Genomic DNA, 20080 nt, shown 5'->3' with positions numbered 1-20080 from the left:
CTGTGTGATTATCTCCTATTTTCTAGTCAGCCATGCCCCATAATTCCACATATTCTCAGATTATTTACAAAAAGCAATTAGGACAGATCAGGTATTTCCTGACATTTAAAAACATGGGCTATTACCTATTAAAAATCTTTAGAGGGTTTGCGAGGGGGTTTGGTTATCAAGCTGGCTATCCCTCCCTGAAGGAGGGAGCCACAGGCTTACTGTTAACCCTTTCCCTCCCATTGTCATTTCAATACATTCAGACCTACTTTATTATTGTAATGACTGACTACTTTTTTTTTTTAGAAGTAGTACTTTTAATTTTTTTTTTTTTTACATTTATTTATTTTTGACAGAGACAGAGTACAAGCAGGGGGAGGGGCAGAGAGAGAATGAGACACAGAATCTGAGGTTCCAGGCTCTGAGCTGTCAGCACAGAGCCTGACGTGGGGCTCAAACTCACAGACTGTGAGATCATGACCTGAGCCAAAGTTGGACGCTTAACCAACTGAGCCACCCAGGCACCCCATGACTGACTACTTTTGATAGTTTAATTTTTCCAGGAGTTTTGTTCTTAAAAACAATGAAGTAAATATTCTTGTACACACATCTGTGTGCCCGTCTGCAAGTATTTCTTTAAGAGAGACCCTCAGAAGTAGATATTCTGGGTAAAAGAGAATGCAAATTTAATATATTGATAGCTATTGCTAAGTTGCTCTCCTAAAAGGTTGTGCAAATTTATATTCCCGCCTGTTTTTCCATGACATCTATGCTACATGCGGTTATTCATTTAAAAAAATTGCCAACTTGACAGTAAAAAATAGCATCTCATAGTTTTAGCTTGCATTCTTTATTTCAGAGTGGTTGATGTATTAATGACCACAAAGCTGCTCTTGTCAATCCTCTTGGGCCTTAGGCTGCTATAGAAAAGGACAGTGCCATTGTAACTGTCTTTTGTTACTCAGTTACCTGTCAATGGGTAGTTGTAAAGGTTGCACAATTGAGATGCTGAGCTCATTGGTAGCGTTTCTGTGATGCTCTTATTCAGCAATTCTTTCTCACTGAATCCAGTGAACGTTTGGATGGAATACATGGACCTTTTATCAGTGCAGATGGCATCCCTTACTGGCTTTTAATATGCTTTCTTCTTAGTGACCTTGAATTAGAAGATAAAGACCTCATTCAGCAACTGTATCCAGAGTTGATGTAGGAAAATTTGGACTATATAATACTCCTGTTTCTCTGATGATTTATTACCGTCTAGTGTACGATTAGGACAAGTAACCGCTCTGAAAGTGCCATTTTGGTCAGAGCAGAGGGTTTGCTAGCATTTTGAGTTGTTACATTTGAGTTGAGTTCCATTTTAGGCATTTAATTTATTTGAATAAATCACTGGAATTAAAAAAAACAGAAAATGCCAATATATTGGGTGGTTACCTTTTGGAGACTCAGATGCACTTGGATCCGGGATCATTTGTGCAGTTGGGGACTTTTTTCCCCCGAATCTCTCTAAAATCATCTTCATCTCTTAATTTAGATGTTCTTTTCCAGCCCAGGCTCCTTTTTACAAAATCAACTTTACTAAAGTATAATTTAGGGGCAACTGGGTGGCTCAGTTGGTTAAATATCCGACTTCGTCTCAAGTCATGATCTCACCATCTGCCGTCCATGAGTTCAAGCCCCACGTTAGGCTCTGTGCTGACAGCTTAGAGCCTGGAGCCTGCTTGGGATTCTGTGTCTTCCTCTCTCTCTGCTCCTCCCCTACTCAAGCTCCGTGTGTGTGTGTGTGTGTGTGTGTGTGTGTGTGTGTGTGTGTGTATGTGTGTCTGCCTGTCTCTGTCTCTCTTTCTCAAAAATAAACGTTAAAAAAAATTGAAGTTAATTTACATACAATAAAATTTACTGATTTAAAGAATATAAGCCAATGAATTTTGACAAATGTATGCATCTGTGTGAATAGTACCCCATTCAAAACTTAGAACATTTCCATTTCCCCCAAAAGCTCCCTCAAATCCCTTCCCAGTCAGCTCCTTTCTACCCTGCCCAGGTAAACTAATTTATAGCTATAGATTGAACTTCATGTGAATGGGATCATACAGTCTGTAACCTTTTTTGTCTTGTTTCTTTCACTCAACATTTGAGGGATTTTTGAGAACAATCCGTGTTGTGTATATTCATAATTTTTTTCCTTTTTATTTCCAAATATTCTGTTTATGTTCTATAACATGTACATTCATCTGTTATTAGACATTTGGGGTTTTGTAGTTCAGAGCTTTTATAAATAAAAATGCTATGAACCTTCATATACAGCTCTTCTGTGAATTCATATTTTCATTTTTCTTGGGTAAGTATTTAAGAGTGGAAGTGCCGAATCATACAGCAAGTATATTTTTAACTTTATAAGAAACTACCAAACAACTTTTCAAAGCGTATGTGCATTTTATGTTCTTACTAGTGACATATGAGAGTTCTGGTTGCTTCACATCTTTGTCAACAGTCAACAAATTGTCTGTTTTTCTTTCTAGTTTTAGCCATCTTAGCACCTCATTGTAGTTTTTTGTTTTTTTTAAGTATTTTTTAATATTTATTTATTTATTTTGAGAGGAGGAGAGAATCCCAAGCAGGCTGTGTCTGCCAGCGTGGAGCCCATGAACTGTGAGATCATGATCTGAACTGAAATCAAGGGTTGGACACTTAACCAGCTAAGCCACCTAGGTGCCTCAAATTGTAGCTTTTTTTTTTTTTTTGAATGTTTCTTTATTTTTGAGGGAGGGGAGGGGCAAAGAGAGAGAGACAGACAGACAGAGGATCTGAAGCGGCCTCTGTGCTGGTATCAGAGAGCGCGGCCCGGGGCTCCAACCCACAAAGTGTGAGATCCTGACCTGAGCCACAGTCGGACACGTAACTGACAGAGCCACCCAGGCACCCCCCAAATTGTAGTTTTAATTTGAATTTCCTGAGTGAAGTCTTTTGATGAAGAACATTCTTGATGTTTTCTTTAATTTTTTTACAGTACTATAGAAAAGTATATGCTAATTGAAATTCATCTTTTGTATTTTAAAATTTTCTTTAGGTTTCTTTAGAAGAGATTGAACACAGTAATTCAAAATGCCTGAAAATCCTGCTCCAGGTATGCTAGCTACACACTTCTATCAGTGAATTAACGATTCAAACGATTCAAATGATGATGGGATTAACTTGTACTCTGGTTATCCTTCTTCAAACAAGATAAACTGCAGGTCTTACAAGTTCTTGATCGGCTGAAAACGAAACTGCAGGAGAAGGGGGACACATCGCAGAATGAGAAACTCTCTCTGTTTTATGAAACACTAAAGAGCCCTCTCTTCAATCAGATCCTTACACTTCAGCAGTCCATCAAGCAACTGAGAGGGCAAGTAAGTTACTCATCAGGGCTTTACGTGTTGGTATGTTCAAGGCAGCAAAGAAAGAGAGACAAACTTGTCTCTCGGTGCACTTAATTCAACGGGGAGACTGTGCTGGGACCTGCGACCTACAGGTAGCATTGCACGGATAGTTGCAAATGTTTGCGATGGGTGCCTGTTTGGCTCAGTCCGTAAAGCATGCACTCTTGGTCTCAGGGTCCTACGTTCAAGCCGCACATTGGGTGTAGAGCTTACTTAAAAAATATATACATTGATGATAAATTTTGTGTTTAGAATATAAGTTGTACTTATTTAAATATGTAAAGGTCAGATACCTTCAGACTTCCCAACATTTTCTTCAGAATATAAAATAGTGTTGAGCTTAAATATATTTTCTTCATGAAGCCATTTTTTTCTAGCGAGAAGTGATCATACCCTTGTACCATATTACTTACACCTCCCAATTATCAAATATTTATCAAATAAATGTTAAATGTCATGGATTTTCCGATTAGAAAGGTCTCAGAAGCAGTATAACTGGTGTGTTACCTGTGTTTTCTCTACTACATACCGTATTGTACCCGGAGTCTTAGGGTTTCCACACACATGAGTGTTGAATTATAGATCACATGGCAGCAGTTCTTAGAGTGATATCAATTAATAGTTTTAACTGTCCTCTTGGTTGCTGTTTTTTGGGGTCACGGAGGGCAAATTGATTTTAAATCATCTATTTTAGAAGGTGAGCTTGAAGAGTAGCTCTCCTATGGATTACATTTGGGCAGAGTTTTAATTTTTTTTAAATTTATTTTAGAGAGAGAGAGAGAGAGTACAAATGAGAAAGGGGCAGAGAGAGAGGGAGATACAGAATCTGAAGCAGGCTCCAGCCTCTGAGCTGTCAGCACAGAGCCCGATGCAGGACTCAAACCCACCAACCGTGAGATCATGACCTGGGCCGAGGTCGGAGGCTTAACCGACTGAGCCACCCAGGTGCCCCTGGGCAGAATTTTAAATGTAATTGGAGATTATGTAGCAGAACATTGTTAAGTGAAAATTAACAAAATCTGGGAAAAATGGTTTTTGCTAATAAACCAAAATGGCTGCCCATAAATATTTAGCAAGTGATTTTTCTTATGACAAATTAAGGATTAAAGTCCACACATATGTCTTTTTGTGAATTTCTTTCTCTGGATCAGATTTAAACCATAATTTTAGAACTCCCCATGTTGATGCTTTGGTACTATAGTCCCTGGCCAGGGGATGAGTCCTATAGAGCAAGTGAATGCTATTAATAGCAATAGAAATTGGGAAGGGTTACTACAAATCTGTTGCTCTTATTGGACGAAGAGTGGAATTGACCAACCACTCCATCATAATAACTATCTTTTGTATTTATATAGTTTGCAGTTGTTATATGCATAATCATTGTATCCATTCAACTGTAAAATCTGAATTTTTTCCCCTATGTGGTCCTATTGACATTTGTTCTTGATGTTACCTTTATTCTGATGTGTTGGCACTCCTGTATGTATGTATGTATGTGTATATATATATATATATACACACACACATATATATATGTTTATACACATATATATATTTTTATGTTTATTTATTTTGAGAGCGCGAGAGCATGTACACAATGGGGAGGGGCAGAGGGAGTGAGAGAGAGAATCCCAAGCAGTCCCCAAGCTGTCTGTCAGTGCAGAGCCTGACATGGGGCTCGACCTCACAAATTGTGAGATCATGACCTGAGCCGAAATTAAGAGTCAGACACTGACTGAGCCACCCAGGCGCCCTTCAACCAGTGAGATTTTATTTTATTTCTCAATTTTTTTTAATGTTTATTTATTTTTGAGAGACAGACACACACACACACACACACACACACACACACAGCATGAGTGGGGGAGGGGCAGAGAGAGAGGGAGACACAACATCTCAAGCAGGCTCCATTCAGGCTCTGAGCTGTCAGCACAGAGCCCAATGCAGGGCTTGAACCCACGAACTGTGAGATCATGACCTGAACTGAAGTCAGACACTTAACTGACTGAGCCACCCAGGCACCTCTCAGCCAATGATATTTTAAAAATTAACTTCTATTATTCACCATAACTATAGGTTTCTTTCCCCTCCCCCCACTTTTTTTCTATACCATGTAAGTATAAACAGTACTCGTTTGCTGCTAATCTTGGTTAAGTTCCTTAACCTGTGAATCAGTTTTCATGTTCACAAAATGGAATAATATCTTTTAGGGCTATTGTAAGGATTAAATGAGATAATATGTAAGAGTCTGGTGTAGTACTTTGCTCATAGCAATCATTCATTAAATACTGTTACTGTTATTTTTGTTTCAATTACCTGTGGATCTTTTGTGGCCTTCTACGTGGAAATGCAAAACGGATCAGGGTCTTACATGTTTATCTGACTGGTTGTACCTGTGTATAAGAAGTGTAATGAGCTGTTGTACATGCTGTTAACTTAGGGTGATGGTAGAAGGCAGGAAGCAACATATTTTAAACTATTAAATATTCTGTGCAATACTAAATAAAAAAATTTTTAACCTTACAAACACACAGATTCATGTATCTGTATCTTATTTCTTTCTTGTGTAAATATTTAATATGCAATTTATACATGTAATGGGGAAAATAGAATATTTAATAAGTAATTTCTTTTGTGTAGGTTTCTGTTAATGATTCTCTTGTTTTCTCTCCGACAGCTCAGCCACATACCCTCAGATTGTTCAGCCAACTTTGATTTTTCTAGGAAAGGTTTATTAGTGTTTACAGATGGTGCCATTACTAACGGGAATGCCCAAAGACCCTCTAATAACCTGACTGCCTCTGGGTTGTTTCCTTGGACTCCTAATCTGGGAAATGAAGACTTTAATTCAGTCATTCAACAGATGGCTCAGGTAAAGTTATATCTTGTCATGGGACTATTTTGCTATATTTTTCCTCTTATAGATTAAAAAAGAAAACAATACTCTTTAAAAAAAGAAACAAACTCTTTGCCTTAAAATTAGTTTCTGTGTGTGTGGTTTGCTTGCATTTTTATATTGTTAGGAGAGATTGATACTATTTTTAACCTGTTGTATTAGATATTTATTGACTTAAAATTACGCAAGGAAAATATCTGAGTGTGGAAGGAGTTTTTAGACAATTCAATTTGACATATCTCTGCACTTGAAAGGGATTCTTAGGATTTTGGTCATAGGAGGAAAATTGATGTCTACCAGAAGTGATGAAGCTCCTTTGAAGCTATTTTTAATTTTTTATCAAGACAGAATTAATGAGGGTTAGACCTAATATAATTTGGAAAATCTAGGGAAACATTTGAAGGAGTCATCCAGTTTTACCCCTTGTACTATTAAAAATTAAATAGTTGAAATTTTGGATGTGTTAATGTTTGTTTACCTCACCTTCTAATAAGTATCTTTAAAAAAAAAAAATGAAACATGAGTTTTAGAGTTAAATAGAATCGGTTAAGGTGTGATATTTAAATATTCTATACCTAATTCCTTTTTTGACTTTATAGCTCTATCCTATTAATTTGAGTAATAATTAAAAAAAATTTCTTTTTTAACGTTTATTCTTAGGAGGAGAGAGAGAGAGAGAGAGAGAGAGAGCGCGCGCGAGCGCATGAGCAGGGGAGGGGCAGAGAGAGGAAGACACAGAATCCTAAGCAGGCTCCAGGCTCTGAGATGTCAGCACAGCTGACGTGGGGCTCAAACTCAGGACCCATGAGATCATGACCTGAGCCCAAGTCAGATGCTTAACTGACTGAGCCACCCAGGCGCCCCTAATGTAACGCTTTTGTTATGTGATTACATTTATGAAGTTCTCATGTCATAAATGTAGTTATTAACTAAAGCAATAAAATATGTGTTTGTTACAGGTTGAACCCATTTGAATGGTGGCCTTTCCATAATATTTTGAGTTAACCTAATAAAGTGGAATATTCATCACAATAAAATTAAAAATTAGACCCTAAAAAAATGCAGCTGGCTCTAACTTCGGCTGAACACTAACACATTCTCGATATCTATTTTGCTTTCCTCATTGAAAAATGTATTTTTCATGGAAAGAATTTAGAGAAATTCAGTGTAAAAAGTAATCTAGAATTTACTGTGGAAAAAGATGTTTTTCTCGGGAATTTTCATCCAGCTTGGGCTTCATCTCATAACGTGAATGAAGTGTGAAAATACCTCTCTGATTCCCTGAGGTTGCAGAATACTGCACATTCCCTCTCGTGTTCTACTGAAAATAACCAAGTGAGAGCATTTCCAGAAATAATTTATTGCTGAAATTCTGAGATTTTTTGGATAGAGATGACTTAAGAGAAGCTGTTTTTTGTGTTATTCACAAAAATAGCAATTTTAGTTCTTTGGAAAGGGTATGGTGGTTAAATATACTTTATTGACTTTTCCTTTTTTTTTTTTTAATCCCCCTTCATTAGGGTCGCCAAATTGAATATATCGAGATAGAACGACCTTCAACTGGAGGCCTGGGATTCAGTGTGGTGGCCCTTAGAAGTCAAAATCTGGGAGAAGTTGATATCTTTGTGAAGGAGGTGCAGCCGGGGAGTATAGCAGACAGGTGAGGAGGGCGTTCCCTCTGTGTTTTGCTAATTTTTTTCTGATAAGTCTGAAAATGTTATAAAGGAAATAAGAAACTAGTAATGAAAATAGTTAACGGTAGCAGCTAACACTTGCTCTCTTCCTATGCATTTGTCAGGCCTTTTGCAGATATTCTCCCATGTACTTGTGGCAGCGATCCAGCTTGTAGTATCATTGCCCTGTTTTATAGATGAGAAAGCTGGGTTTCAGAGAGGTTCAGCACTTTACCTGCAGTCAGAGAGCTGTTGGCGCTGGAACCACGAGCCGTGATAGGATTCCAAGACAGCCGGACTCCAAAGCTAGTGCCCTCTTCCACCACATTCTCCCACAGTTGAACATGGCATTTTAGCTGTGTCTGATCAGTAAGATGGAAATACTGAAATTTGCATCTTAAGATTATAACAGCTGTTTTGGTGGTCATGTCACACTGTTGATTATTTCTCTTATCAATTAAAAGCTTCCTCAAATCTATGTGATTCCCCCTATTGTACGTGTACTATTTTATTATTAAAATAAAAATTTTTTTAATGTTTATTTACTTTTTGAGAGAGAGTGAGAGAGAGAGAAACAGAGAAACAGAGCGTGAGCAAGGGAGGGGCAGAGAGAGAATGAGACAGATTCCAGAGCAGGCTCCAGGCTCTGAGCTGTCAGCACAGAGCCTGACGTGGGGCTCGAACTCACAAACTGTGAGTTCATGACCTGAGCTGAAGTCAGATGCTTGACTGACTGAGCCACCCAGGTGCCCCTTATTATTATTACTATTGTTATTATTGCTTGTTTTATTTATTATTACTTTTTAAAAATTTACATCAAAGTTAGCATATAGTGCAACAATGATTTCAGGAGTAGATTCCTTAATGCCCCTTACCCATTAAGCCCATCTCCCCTCCCTCAACCCCTCCAGTAACCCTCTGTTCTCCATATTTAAGAGTCTCTTATGTTTTGTACCCCTCCCTGTTTTTATATTATTTTTGCTTCCCTTCCCTTATGTTCATCTGTTCTGTCATAAAGTCCTCATACGAGTGAAGTCATATGATATTTGTCTTTCTCTGACTAATTTTGCTTAGCATAATATCCTCTAGTTCCATCCACGTAGTTGCAAATGGCAAGATTTCATTCTTTTTGATTGCTGAGTATATATTTTTTTATTTTTAAGAGGTATGTGCAAGCCTTGTATTTTGTTTCTATATGATTCAGGTCCTTGGTTATTCATTTAACGAGTACACTGTTATTCATCACAGTTCTACTGCCTGTTAGAATAATGGCAACAGTACTGGTACTATTATAAAAAAAATTCTCAGCCAATAATAAATTTTTGAATTCACATTCTGCATTCATGGGGTATGAGTTCTAGTCTCTCTAACTGAAAGTTCAGAAATAATGGATTTCCATGACTTTGCAGCTTTTCTTCTGCCATGTCATGCAACATTTCCTCAAGTATTTTCTGAGGAACCTTAGCAATGGTTAGATATATTTGAGAAATTCTATCCTGTTCTTGGAGATTGGGTATACATAGTTAGGGTAACCATATAATTTATTGTCCATGTTGGGAGAGTTTTGGGACTGAGAAGGTATGCAGTTAGTGACACTGAGCCAGCAGGTATAGAGTAAGACTATTCTGACAAACCTAAGACAATCCCGGGTGAGCCTGGGCCTTGGGTCACTTACCATTAGTTTACCATAGGCTTTGAAGTCCCTGGACAAAAAGCCTATTTAACTTTGATTGGCCCAACTTTTATTTTTATTTTTTTTAAATTAAAAATTATTATTGGGATATAATTCACATAATATAAATGTCACTGTTCTAAAATGTACAGTTCACTAGTTTTTAGTGTATCTTCAATGTTATGCAAACTTTTTGTGGTCAGTCCTGTGTCTGAGTTGCTCTGTACGAAGTCTGTAATTACAGAGTGAGGTGAGCATTTCCAAAAAGTGGAATTTGATGTGTCAGCATGTAAACAACCTTTACCAAGACTAAGTGGTCAGGTGACTTCCCAGAGACCACAGTGCTTGGCAGAAAACTTGAGACAGTGGGGTCTGCGAAGAGGAGAAGGTGTTAGAAGAATAAAGAGACTGTCTTGACAGTAGTCCTATGGAGAGATGGAACACAGCTCCTATTCTTGGAGTGAGGCTGCTGTGTATCTGGTGTAGGAATTTAGTGCAAGACAGTATGAGAAGAGACTGGAGAGAGGTGGGGGTCAGTTATTCATGACTTTCTAGGTCATGTGAAATGTATCACGATCAGTTCTTCCTTTCTCCTGAGGACTTTCCACATAGAACTGTGCTATTTTAGGATCTTACCTAAGACCTACCTGTGCTATTTTGACTCTCTAAGTAATGGGGATCCATTATTTTCAAATGTTGCAATGGAGAGACAAGAATTGGTCTCCCCTTGAGTGAAAAATATGAATTCAATATATACAAACAGTATGGAGGAGTTAAATTATAGTAGCAGGAAAACTAATTCTGTTCAACTTTAGAATGCATCAAAATCATATTTTCCAGGAGATTTCACTTCTCTACAACTTGTTTATCTGGGGTTGAGTGTATATTCCCTGAGCAGTTACTAACTGGAAAGAAACGCAGTGTCTTGGCAGTCTATTGGGTAGGGGGAAGGTAGATTAATATAGGTTGATTTCCAGAAAACAGAAGATTTGAATGTGAGTAAATTAAGAACTTACACAAAATCAGTTACATCAGGGTTGAAAAGACTCAAGAGTATCCATTCATTTGGGATTAATTAAGAAATTTTCCTTAACGAACAAACTGTGAATAGGAATTTAGGTGAAGAAGTCAGAAAGGAGGACATTGGGAAAATGGAAGTGATTTCTGGTATCGTCCTATAGTGGTCACATTTTAAAATAAATGTTTCTTTCAGACTTGGGAAAGGTTCACAAGCAACATTCTCAATTTAATATATGTATATTTCAAAATTATGAAAGTAATACATGTATATAATAGAAAATTATAGAATATATAATAAACTACTTTCCCCTCCCCCAAACATCTAGGACTTTGACTACCCTGAGACAACTAGGAAATACCTTAGAATGGTTTCTTTTTATAAAGACAAGGTCATGGAGCATATACAATTTTTAATCTTACTTTTATCTCTTAACACAAGCCTTTCCTAATATTAATAAAAGGACATATAAGCAACATTTTTTTTTAAAGTTTATTCTGAGAGAGAGAGAGAGAGAACACAGCAGAGAGAGAGGGAGAGAAAGACAGAGAACGCCAAACAGGCTCTGCACTGTCAGCACAAAACCTGACTTGGGGCTCGAACTCATGAACTGTGCGGTCATGACCTGAGCCAAAACCAAGAGTCAGACGCTCAGCCAACTGAGCCATCCAGGCACTCCTATATAAGCAACATTTTTAATGGTACCTGATTTATCATGAGAGCCATCCACAATTTCAACATCAAAAATAGATATTTCAATATCTAACTTGCTAGTTTCTTTTTTTTAAGTTTTTATTTATTTAGTAATCTTTACACCCAACATGGGGCTCAAACTCACAACCCTGAGATCAAGAATTGCATGCTCCTCTGATCTTGCTAGTTTCACAGGAGAACCTAAAACATGAGTGTCCTCAGAAAACTTAGAATTTTAAAGGATTTACCTAGCTCTGTCTACAGCATATTTAATATAAATGAATACTCAGTGGTAAATGAGTGGTTTAGATCATTGTGATAATGAGGTAAGTGATGGGGAGGGTGGGGGAGAGAGAGAAAGAGAGAGAGAGACAGACAGACAGCTGGATCATGGAAGGTGGATTGATTTTGGCCAAGTAAGTCAGAGGAGAGTAAAGATGCAGGAAACCATCTACATGAGAGTGGGAAATGCCAGGCGTGTTTGAGTGGGGAAGAATAGATCAGAATAGTTGGAAAAGGGGTTTATGCAGGAAGGAAGCCAAGTTGGAAGGAGTGCTTGGGGACCAAATGTACAGGCCTTTGAATACAAACCAAGTTCATACTGTGTCCTTGAGCTCAGAAGTTACCAAATTCTGCCTGAGTACTTTTAAGAGGTGATTGTGAGGAGTAAATGAGATCATGCTTGTGAAGCATCTTGTGCAGTACCTGGCTAAATGACAAGTGCTTAGTAAATATTAACTGTAATAGAGGTGTTTTTTTCTTAAGATTTGCTAAATTCTTTTTTTTTTTTAATGTTTATTTAAACATAGAGCATGAGAAGGGGAGGGGCAGAGAGAGAGGGAGACACAGTATCTGAAGCAGGCTCCAGGCTCTGAGCTGTTGGCACAGAGCCCGACGCAGGGCTTGAACCCACGAACCATGAGGCCATGACCTGAGCCAAAGTCGGACATTCGATCGACTAAGCCTCCCAGGCGCCCCAGGTTTTGCTAAATTCTTTTAAAAACAGTTCTTTTTTTGTTTTTTTTTGTTTGTTTGTTTTCCTTTTACCTTGGTTAGCAGTTGGGCAGTTGGTGATTGGGACAGAAAAGGGCTTAGATAACAGATTTAGAAGTAATGTCTGCTGATTTTCAAGGAGAGTGGGGCCTAATTATTGACAAGTGTCAGAAAAGCAAGGGACGATGGAGATAGGATGACTCTGCTAGAGAGGAAGTTTTTGGTGAATTTGAGGATATAGTTACCCCAGTGTGATATATGTTGAAGTCAGATTGGAAGGGGTTCAGAAGGATACAGTTCTTGCAATAATGGGGCAGTGTTTTACTTGCAAAACTTGGTAGTGGGGCTCCATACATTGCTTTTGCTTATTTTTCTAGCCAAATGTTTTTATCTATCTATCTATCTATCTATCTATCTATCTATCTATCTATCTCCACGTTCAAAGTGGGGCTTGAACTAAGGACTCTGACATCAAGAGTTGCATGCTCTACCAACTGAGCCAGCCAGGCACCCCCCACCCCAAATGGTTTTTAAAGTATGTGTGTGTGTGTGTGTGTGTGTGTGTGTGTGGGTGGGTGCACGCACACACGCATACATCCATACATGTGCATGCACACATGTTCAGGGATGCACCACTTAATTGGTTAATTAGCTAATAAGTGCTTTGCTGAAAAGCACTCTGAAGAGCTCTGTTATATAATTATTTGAGTAATTGTACTAAGTGAAATAGTGCCATAAGAAATAAACAGCTTCACTTGAATAGATTTTTTTTTAATGATGCTATTATATTACAACAAAATTTTCTTATTAAGGGATCAAAGATTAAGGGAAAATGACCAAATATTGGCTATTAATCACACACCGCTGGATCAGAACGTTTCCCATCAGCAAGCAATTGCATTATTGCAACAAACCACTGGATCTTTGCGTCTGGTCGTGGCCAGGGAACCAGGCCACATGAAGAGCAGTACGTTCACCAGTCTAACTGATACAACCGTGCCGGAAACCGTGAGTTGCAAACTTGGAAAAATAACTCAATTTTGAATTATGCCACTGATTTTAATAAGTGTAAAGACATTTAGAAGGTGTCATTTTACTTTTCATACTTTGAGAAAGATCATCTCTAAATATAGCATTAGCATATTAAACAAGATATTCTGTTTTTTCAACATCCTATGATTCTCCTCATTTAAGATTATCAGTTAACATAGAAGATGAATTGTAGTATTATGTTTAACTTATTTGGTGAGGGAAAGAGTCTCGTGTTCCTTGGTGCTGTAGGGAGTTCCTTAATTAAGCTGAGAGTTTTATTAGAGATTTACTATTAAGTATCTTAAGTAAGATTTAGTTATTTTATTCCAAAAATATTGAAAATTATTATTGAAAAAAATTTTTGTAAGTTAGATGGGATGTTTATGACTAGATTATTTATACTGCAAAATTACAGAAGTTTTCCTTTTCACGTAAGCATGTCTACTGAGCAATTTAAAAGAATAAAAGTAAGAGTCTCTTGGAAATCTTTAAATTTGGTTTATAACATTTTACGGATTTTGGCCTCCATCTTCAGAATGCAGGCTAATAAATCTCATTTTCTTATAACACTAAGTGCTAGCTGATTAATTTTCATTCACTGGGACAAAAGAAAAAATAGACCATCTGGGTACAGGACAAGGTCACAACACAAATTAATGTGTAGACATTTTCCCTGTTGCAATCAGTGATATTAATACAGTACAATTTACATAATAAATAGAATGTACAAAGTGGGAAAGTGCTTTGCACAGTGGGTAAGAACAAGGGCGCCAGAGCCAGGCTAAGGTGGGTTCGAGTCCAGTTCTTCCACTTTCTAGCTGTGTCCTATCAGGCAGGTTCCTTGACTCCCCCACACCTCAGTTTCTTCTTTTACTTGGAACTAGGAACAGCATCCACCTCACAGAGAGATTAAATGTGCAGATTAAATGAGAATGCGTGTGAAGAGCTAAGCATGGTGCTTGGAACAGAATTTACACTCTATGAGTATTAGCTGTGATCATTAATTCAGGTGTATTCTAGCAAATCTTTTTACTCCGCAGATACTAGGTAGTGTTCTAGATGTGAATTTATTAAGTGTCCCAATATTCTTGATCATTTAAAAAAAATTTTTTTTAAACGTTTATCTTTATTTTTGAGGCAGAGAAAGAGCATGAGCGGGGGAGGGGCAGAGAGAGAGAGGGAGACACAGAATCCGAAGCAAGCTCCAGGCTCTGAGCTGTCAGCACAGAGCCCAATGTGGGGCTCGAACTCGTCAACTGCGAGATCATGACTTGAGCTGAAGTCAGACGCTCAACTGACTGAGCTACCCAGGCGCCCCAATTCCTGATCATTTTAACATTGCACAGTAACTTTCCAACTTAGTGTAATAGTAAAACCAGTAAGTGTACCCTGCTGAACTTGAGATGGAAGATTTGGTTCTGCTTAGATTATGTGAATTTAATGCACATTTCTGGTGGGAACCTGCTACTTACAGGGAAAATGCATATGTCTCTCAGTCTGTTTTGGACAGTCCTATTGCTAACATCTTCAGTGGGGCCTACCTTTCCTTTCCCTCATAAGAGTCTGCTTAATTAGTCTCTTTATGTCCTTCTCAGCATTTCGTTGTTCACATTGCTGCCCAATTAATCTTCCTAAATCACTGCTTTGTTCTTGTGCTCCCCTTTCTAAAACTTTCAGTTATTCCTTGTGCTAATCCATTGAAGTAAATCCAATCTTTTTAAAAAAAGTTTTTTTAACATGTATTCATTTTTGAGAGAGAGAGAGAGGGTGAGTGGGGGGAGGTGCAGAGAGAGAGAGGGAGACACAGAATCCGAAGCAGGCTCCAGGCTCTGAGCTGTCAGCACAGCTGATGTGGGGCTTGAACTCACGGACCATGAGATCATGACCTGAGCTGAAGTCGGAAGCTCAACCAACTGAGCCACCCACGAGCCCCAATCCAATCTTGTTCTAAAATGTTTTGTTTTATTTTCAGGGAGAGAGAGCATGTGCTGGGGGAGGGACAGAGAGAGAGAGAGAGAGAGAGAGAGAGAGAGAGAGAGAGAGAGAGAGAATCAATCCCAAGCAGGCTCTGTGCTGGCAGCACAGAGCCCAATACGAGGCTCAGTCTCATGAACCTTGTGACTTGAGCCAAAATCAAGAGTCAGCCACCCAACCAACTGAGCCACCCAGGTTCCCCAACTAAATCCAATCTTTTGACCACATCTTTGACTCATTCTGTTACCTGGTCCATCTTTGCTCTTACATTTCCCTTTTGCTTCAATGTATTTTTTCTCCATAGTGCAATTAAAATGCTACCTTTTTCTTGAAGGTTTCTGTAATTCTTCATTGGATTTGACCTCCTGTCTCTGCCTCCCCTATCTTCCCCCTGCCAACCTTTATAATGTTTGAGGTTCTCTTTCAGTTCAGGTAGACACATATTTATTGGTTCCTCCTGTGGGCTGGGCATTGTTGTAGATATTGGGTATAGACTAGAGAATGAGACATGTCTCTGTCCTCTTAGAGCTACATGTCTCTATCCTGTTAGATTCGATATTCTTTCCCATTTTAATTATTTGTGTTTTAGATTATCTCTCTACTGGATTATAAGATTCTCAAGAGCAGGGACCATATGATTATCTTTATCTCCTAGCCTTTAGAGAGTTGCCTTAATTACTTGTATGAATGTTCAATTTGTGGTATATCTGTTACTTCAGTAATTATCGGGAAGCTAAGCATCTATGTCTCGCTAACACTATGGCTTTTATTTGCTATTAATTTGTAGGTTCATTGGGGCCATATTGAAGATATTGAGCTCATTAATGATGGCTCTGGATTAGGTTTTGGAATAGTTGGAGGAAAATCGAGTGGTGTGGTTGTGAGGACAATAGTTCCTGGAGGATTAGCGGATCGAGTAAGTTGACTTGTTTATTTTCACTTTGGTATTATACAGTTTAAAATGTATGGTTTGAAATGTAATTTTATAACATGGGTTACTAGGATATATGATTCCATAAATAGAAATGAAGTGTTGCTAAAAATGTTTATCCCCCTCCCCCCCCCCCATAAATGTTAATACACACTCAACTTGGCTTTAAACAGTTCCTAAGTTAGCTTTCTTTTTTTGGTGGAGGGGGAGGTTCTGTTGTTGACAGTCTTCCTGATTCCATCAGAGAACAGTATTTTTGTTGAAGAATTGTTAATAGGTATTGTATTTTGAATATTTGTGTTCTCTCCCAGCGTATCTTTCAGGGGCCTAAATGTTAAACTCAGAAGGTACAGTGATTATAAACATTTGTCCAAATATTGTATGTGGTAAATTTTACTTGATTATGATTTTCTGGCATCATAAGTCAAATGACTACACTTCATTATTTAGCAGTTTTTAAACTGAAAGTGAGCCTTTTTTTTTTTTTTTAAAGTAGGCTCCTTGCCCAACGTAGTCCTTGAACTCACAACCCCAAGATTAAGAGTCATCTGTTCTACTGACTAAGCCAGCCAGGTGTCCCTGAAAGTGGGCCATTTTAAAACTTATTAACTATTTCTGCTTAGTTTTACATTGAAGAAAATGTTACACATTACATTCAGTTTTTAGAAAGTACTTTAGAAATTTGGTTATGACACCACTTAATGATAAGCCCATAGTATGTAGACTGTGATAATCAGAATAGTATGTAAGTTTCACCGATTGATATTCAGTTACCTATACATTTATCCCTTCTAATAAGTGTAAGTAAAGAGGAACCTGCTATGCAAATGCAGCTTCGAGGCAATTTCCTTAGCGCTCCATTTCTATTCAAGGTTCTTCTCCCTTCCACAGTATTTAGAGAAGCAGCTCTCAGGGTTTATTCTGTGGGGGTCCCTGAGACTCTTGAAGGGGATCCGTGGGATCAAGACAGGCAAATGGCACCAAACCGTGCCAGTGGTCACTGCAATCTTCTCCACTGTGTGGTTGCAATGAAAAAGAAAAAAAGAAAGTCTTACTACAGGAAGTGCAACAAAGAGTATTGTTTTTTAGTCAATTTTGACATTGAAGTGCATGTGTGACAAAACAGCACTCCTGTCACATACTGAATTTGGATGGTGGTTTTGAGACAGATATTTGTGAGACAAACTAGCTGCTTTTTTATACGGAAAACACTAACGAGTTTTAAAATTCTTAAGTTTTGTGCTCTCATTCAAAATATATATTTTTTTTAAATGTTTAATGTTTATTTTAATTTTTGAGAGAGAGAATGTGAGCAGGGGAGGGGCAGAGAGAGAGGGAGACACAGAATCCAAAGCAGGCTTTGTCAGCACAGAGACCCATGTGGGGCTTGAACCCACAAACCATGAGATCATGACCTGGGCCGAAGTCAGATGCTTAACCGACTGAGCCACCCAGGTGCCCCTCAGTCAAAAATATTTTTTGCAATATGGTGATATACAGTGTTAGTTTCAACTGTACATGATTCGATGTTTGTTAATACCGTGAAATGATCACCAGTCATCTAGTTAACCTCCGTCACCACACATATTACAGTTTTTTTTTTCTTGTGATGAGAACTTTTAAGATCTACTCTTAGCAACTTTCATATATACAGTACAGTACTGTTAACTACAGTCACCATCCTATACATTATATCCCGATGACTGACTTTATAACTGGAGGTTTGTAACTTTTGACCAGTTTCATACATTTTGCCCACCTACGCCCTCCCTCCCCTCCCCCACTTTCTGGCAACCACAAATCAGGAAAATCATTTTTATTTTTGAAAAAATAATTGAAGGAAAAATTATGGTTATTCAGATTTGGGGACTTGGCAGACATTTCTTTGAAAATGGATGAAGGAAGCTTGTCACTTCAAGAAAAACGACTGACGTTTGTTGGTGATGATAACATTTGAACTTTCAAGCAAAAGTTAGAACTCTGGAAAAGTTGTGTCTTACCAGGAGTTGAAATTTCCCCATATTTAGACTTTTCTGATTATATTATTGCTGATATTAATACGATTTTTAAAATATTATATAATGAAATATGTCAACATTTGGAACATCTGCATGAGTCTGTAGATCAATATTTTCTGAAGACCAACATGTGATAGGACAATGTATAGGTGAAAGGTCCATTCAGAATTCAAAATTGAGTAATAGATTTTAATGAAACAGTATTTGAAAGTTTGTTGATGTAGTTGCAGATGCTACATTGCCACTGAGCTTTAAGGAACTACAACTTGTCAAATTTTGGTGTGTTATCAAAGAATGGGCCTGAAGAGCTATTAAATACTATTAAATACGTGTTCTAACCATGTATTTTATGGAGGCCAGATTTTCTTTATATACTTCAGCCAAGCAACATATTGCAACATATTGAATGCCAAAGCAGATGTGAAAATCCAGTTGTCTTCTTTTAAGCCAGATATTAAAGAGATTTCCAAAAATATTTAAAACTACCACTCTTCTCACCATTTTATTTTAGAAAATATAGCTTTTATTTTCAAACTAAAAAGTGTATACATCAATAGATAAAATATATATTAATATATTACATGTATTAAATATTTTAAGAATTTCTCTTTTCTTTCTTTTTTTTTTTTTTTTAATATTTATTTTTGAGAGAGAGAAAGAGTGCAAGCAGGGGAGGGACAGAAAGTGAAACACAGAAGCAGGCTTCAGGCTCTGAGCTGTCAGCACAGAGCCTGAAGCAGGGCTTGAACCCACAAACTGAGATCATGACCTGAACTGAAGTCGGATGTTTAACTGACTGAGCCACCCAGATACCCCTTCTCTGCTATTTTCTAACTCAGTAGATATCAACAAAAAGAACCACATAAATAAAAGTGCTTTGAGATTCTCAGTAATTTTTTGAGATATAATTGGCATATAATAAACTACACATATGCAAAGTATACAGTTTAATAAATTTGATGGGGTGCTTCGGTGGCTCAGTCAGTTGAGCCTCTGACTCTTGATTTCACCTCAGGTCATGATCCCAGGGTCATGGGATTGAGCCTCATGTCAGGCTCTACACTGAGTGTGGACCCTGCTTGAGATTCTCTTTCCCTCTGCCCTGTCTCTCTCTCTCTCAAATAAAAAATAATAATTTTTAAAAGGTTTTGTTTTTTGAATGTTTATTTTTGAGAGACAGCACGAGCAGGGGAGGGGCAAAGAGAGGGGGGAGAGAAGATCTGAAGCAGGCTTTGTGCTGATAGGGGCTTGAACTCACCAATTGTGAGATCATGACCTGAACTGAAGTCAGAAGCTTAACCGACTGAGCCACCCAGGTGCCCCCCCCAAATAATAATAATTAAAAAAACTAAATTTGAAATATGTTTACTGGCAAGTTTAAAGTGTGTAGGGCATTCCAGCAGGCTGGAAACTCAGGCAGGAGTTGATGTCATGGTCTGGACTTGGAAATTTGTAGGGTCAGTTAGTAAGATTTCTTAGGAAACTCAGGCAGGATTTCTGTTAGAGTCTTAAGGCAGAATTCCTTTTTCTCTAGGAAATCTGTTTCTGCTCTTAAAGTCTTCAACTGATTTGATGGTGCAACCCTTCCCCCTTGTTATCAAGAGTAATGTTCTTAAAGTCAGCCAGTTATAGATATTAATCATATCTGCAAAATACTTTCACAGTAACATCTAGATTAGTGTTTCACCAAAAAAAAACTAGGTACCATCGCCTAGCCAAGGTGATACATAAAATTTAACCATCATACCATCTGTTTCTTCAAGAAAA

The 20080-nt window shown here is 37.9% G+C and overlaps 1 protein-coding gene across 4 annotated transcripts in view; it reads left to right on the top strand.

Annotated features, from left to right (window-relative positions):
- The window catches only part of PATJ (PATJ crumbs cell polarity complex component), a 366822-nt gene that overhangs the window by 11483 nt on the left and 335259 nt on the right, over window positions 1-20080 (top strand). For all 4 annotated transcript variants that reach the window (XM_058717189.1, XM_058717188.1, XM_058717187.1 and 1 more), the window contains exons 2-7: window positions 3062-3118; window positions 3217-3383; window positions 6091-6285; window positions 7830-7969; window positions 13171-13366; window positions 16152-16280. In XM_058717189.1, the coding sequence (XP_058573172.1) occupies window positions 3097-3118; window positions 3217-3383; window positions 6091-6285; window positions 7830-7969; window positions 13171-13366; window positions 16152-16280 (849 nt within the window). In that variant the 5' untranslated portion in view covers window positions 3062-3096. The remainder of the gene's footprint in view (window positions 1-3061; window positions 3119-3216; window positions 3384-6090; window positions 6286-7829; window positions 7970-13170; window positions 13367-16151; window positions 16281-20080) is intronic.

Source organism: Neofelis nebulosa, chromosome 2, assembly GCF_028018385.1.
Source record: "Neofelis nebulosa isolate mNeoNeb1 chromosome 2, mNeoNeb1.pri, whole genome shotgun sequence".
NCBI lineage: Eukaryota > Metazoa > Chordata > Mammalia > Carnivora > Felidae > Neofelis > Neofelis nebulosa.
The sequence above is the reverse complement of the archived record's forward strand: the minus strand, read 5'-3'. Positions and strand labels throughout refer to the sequence as shown.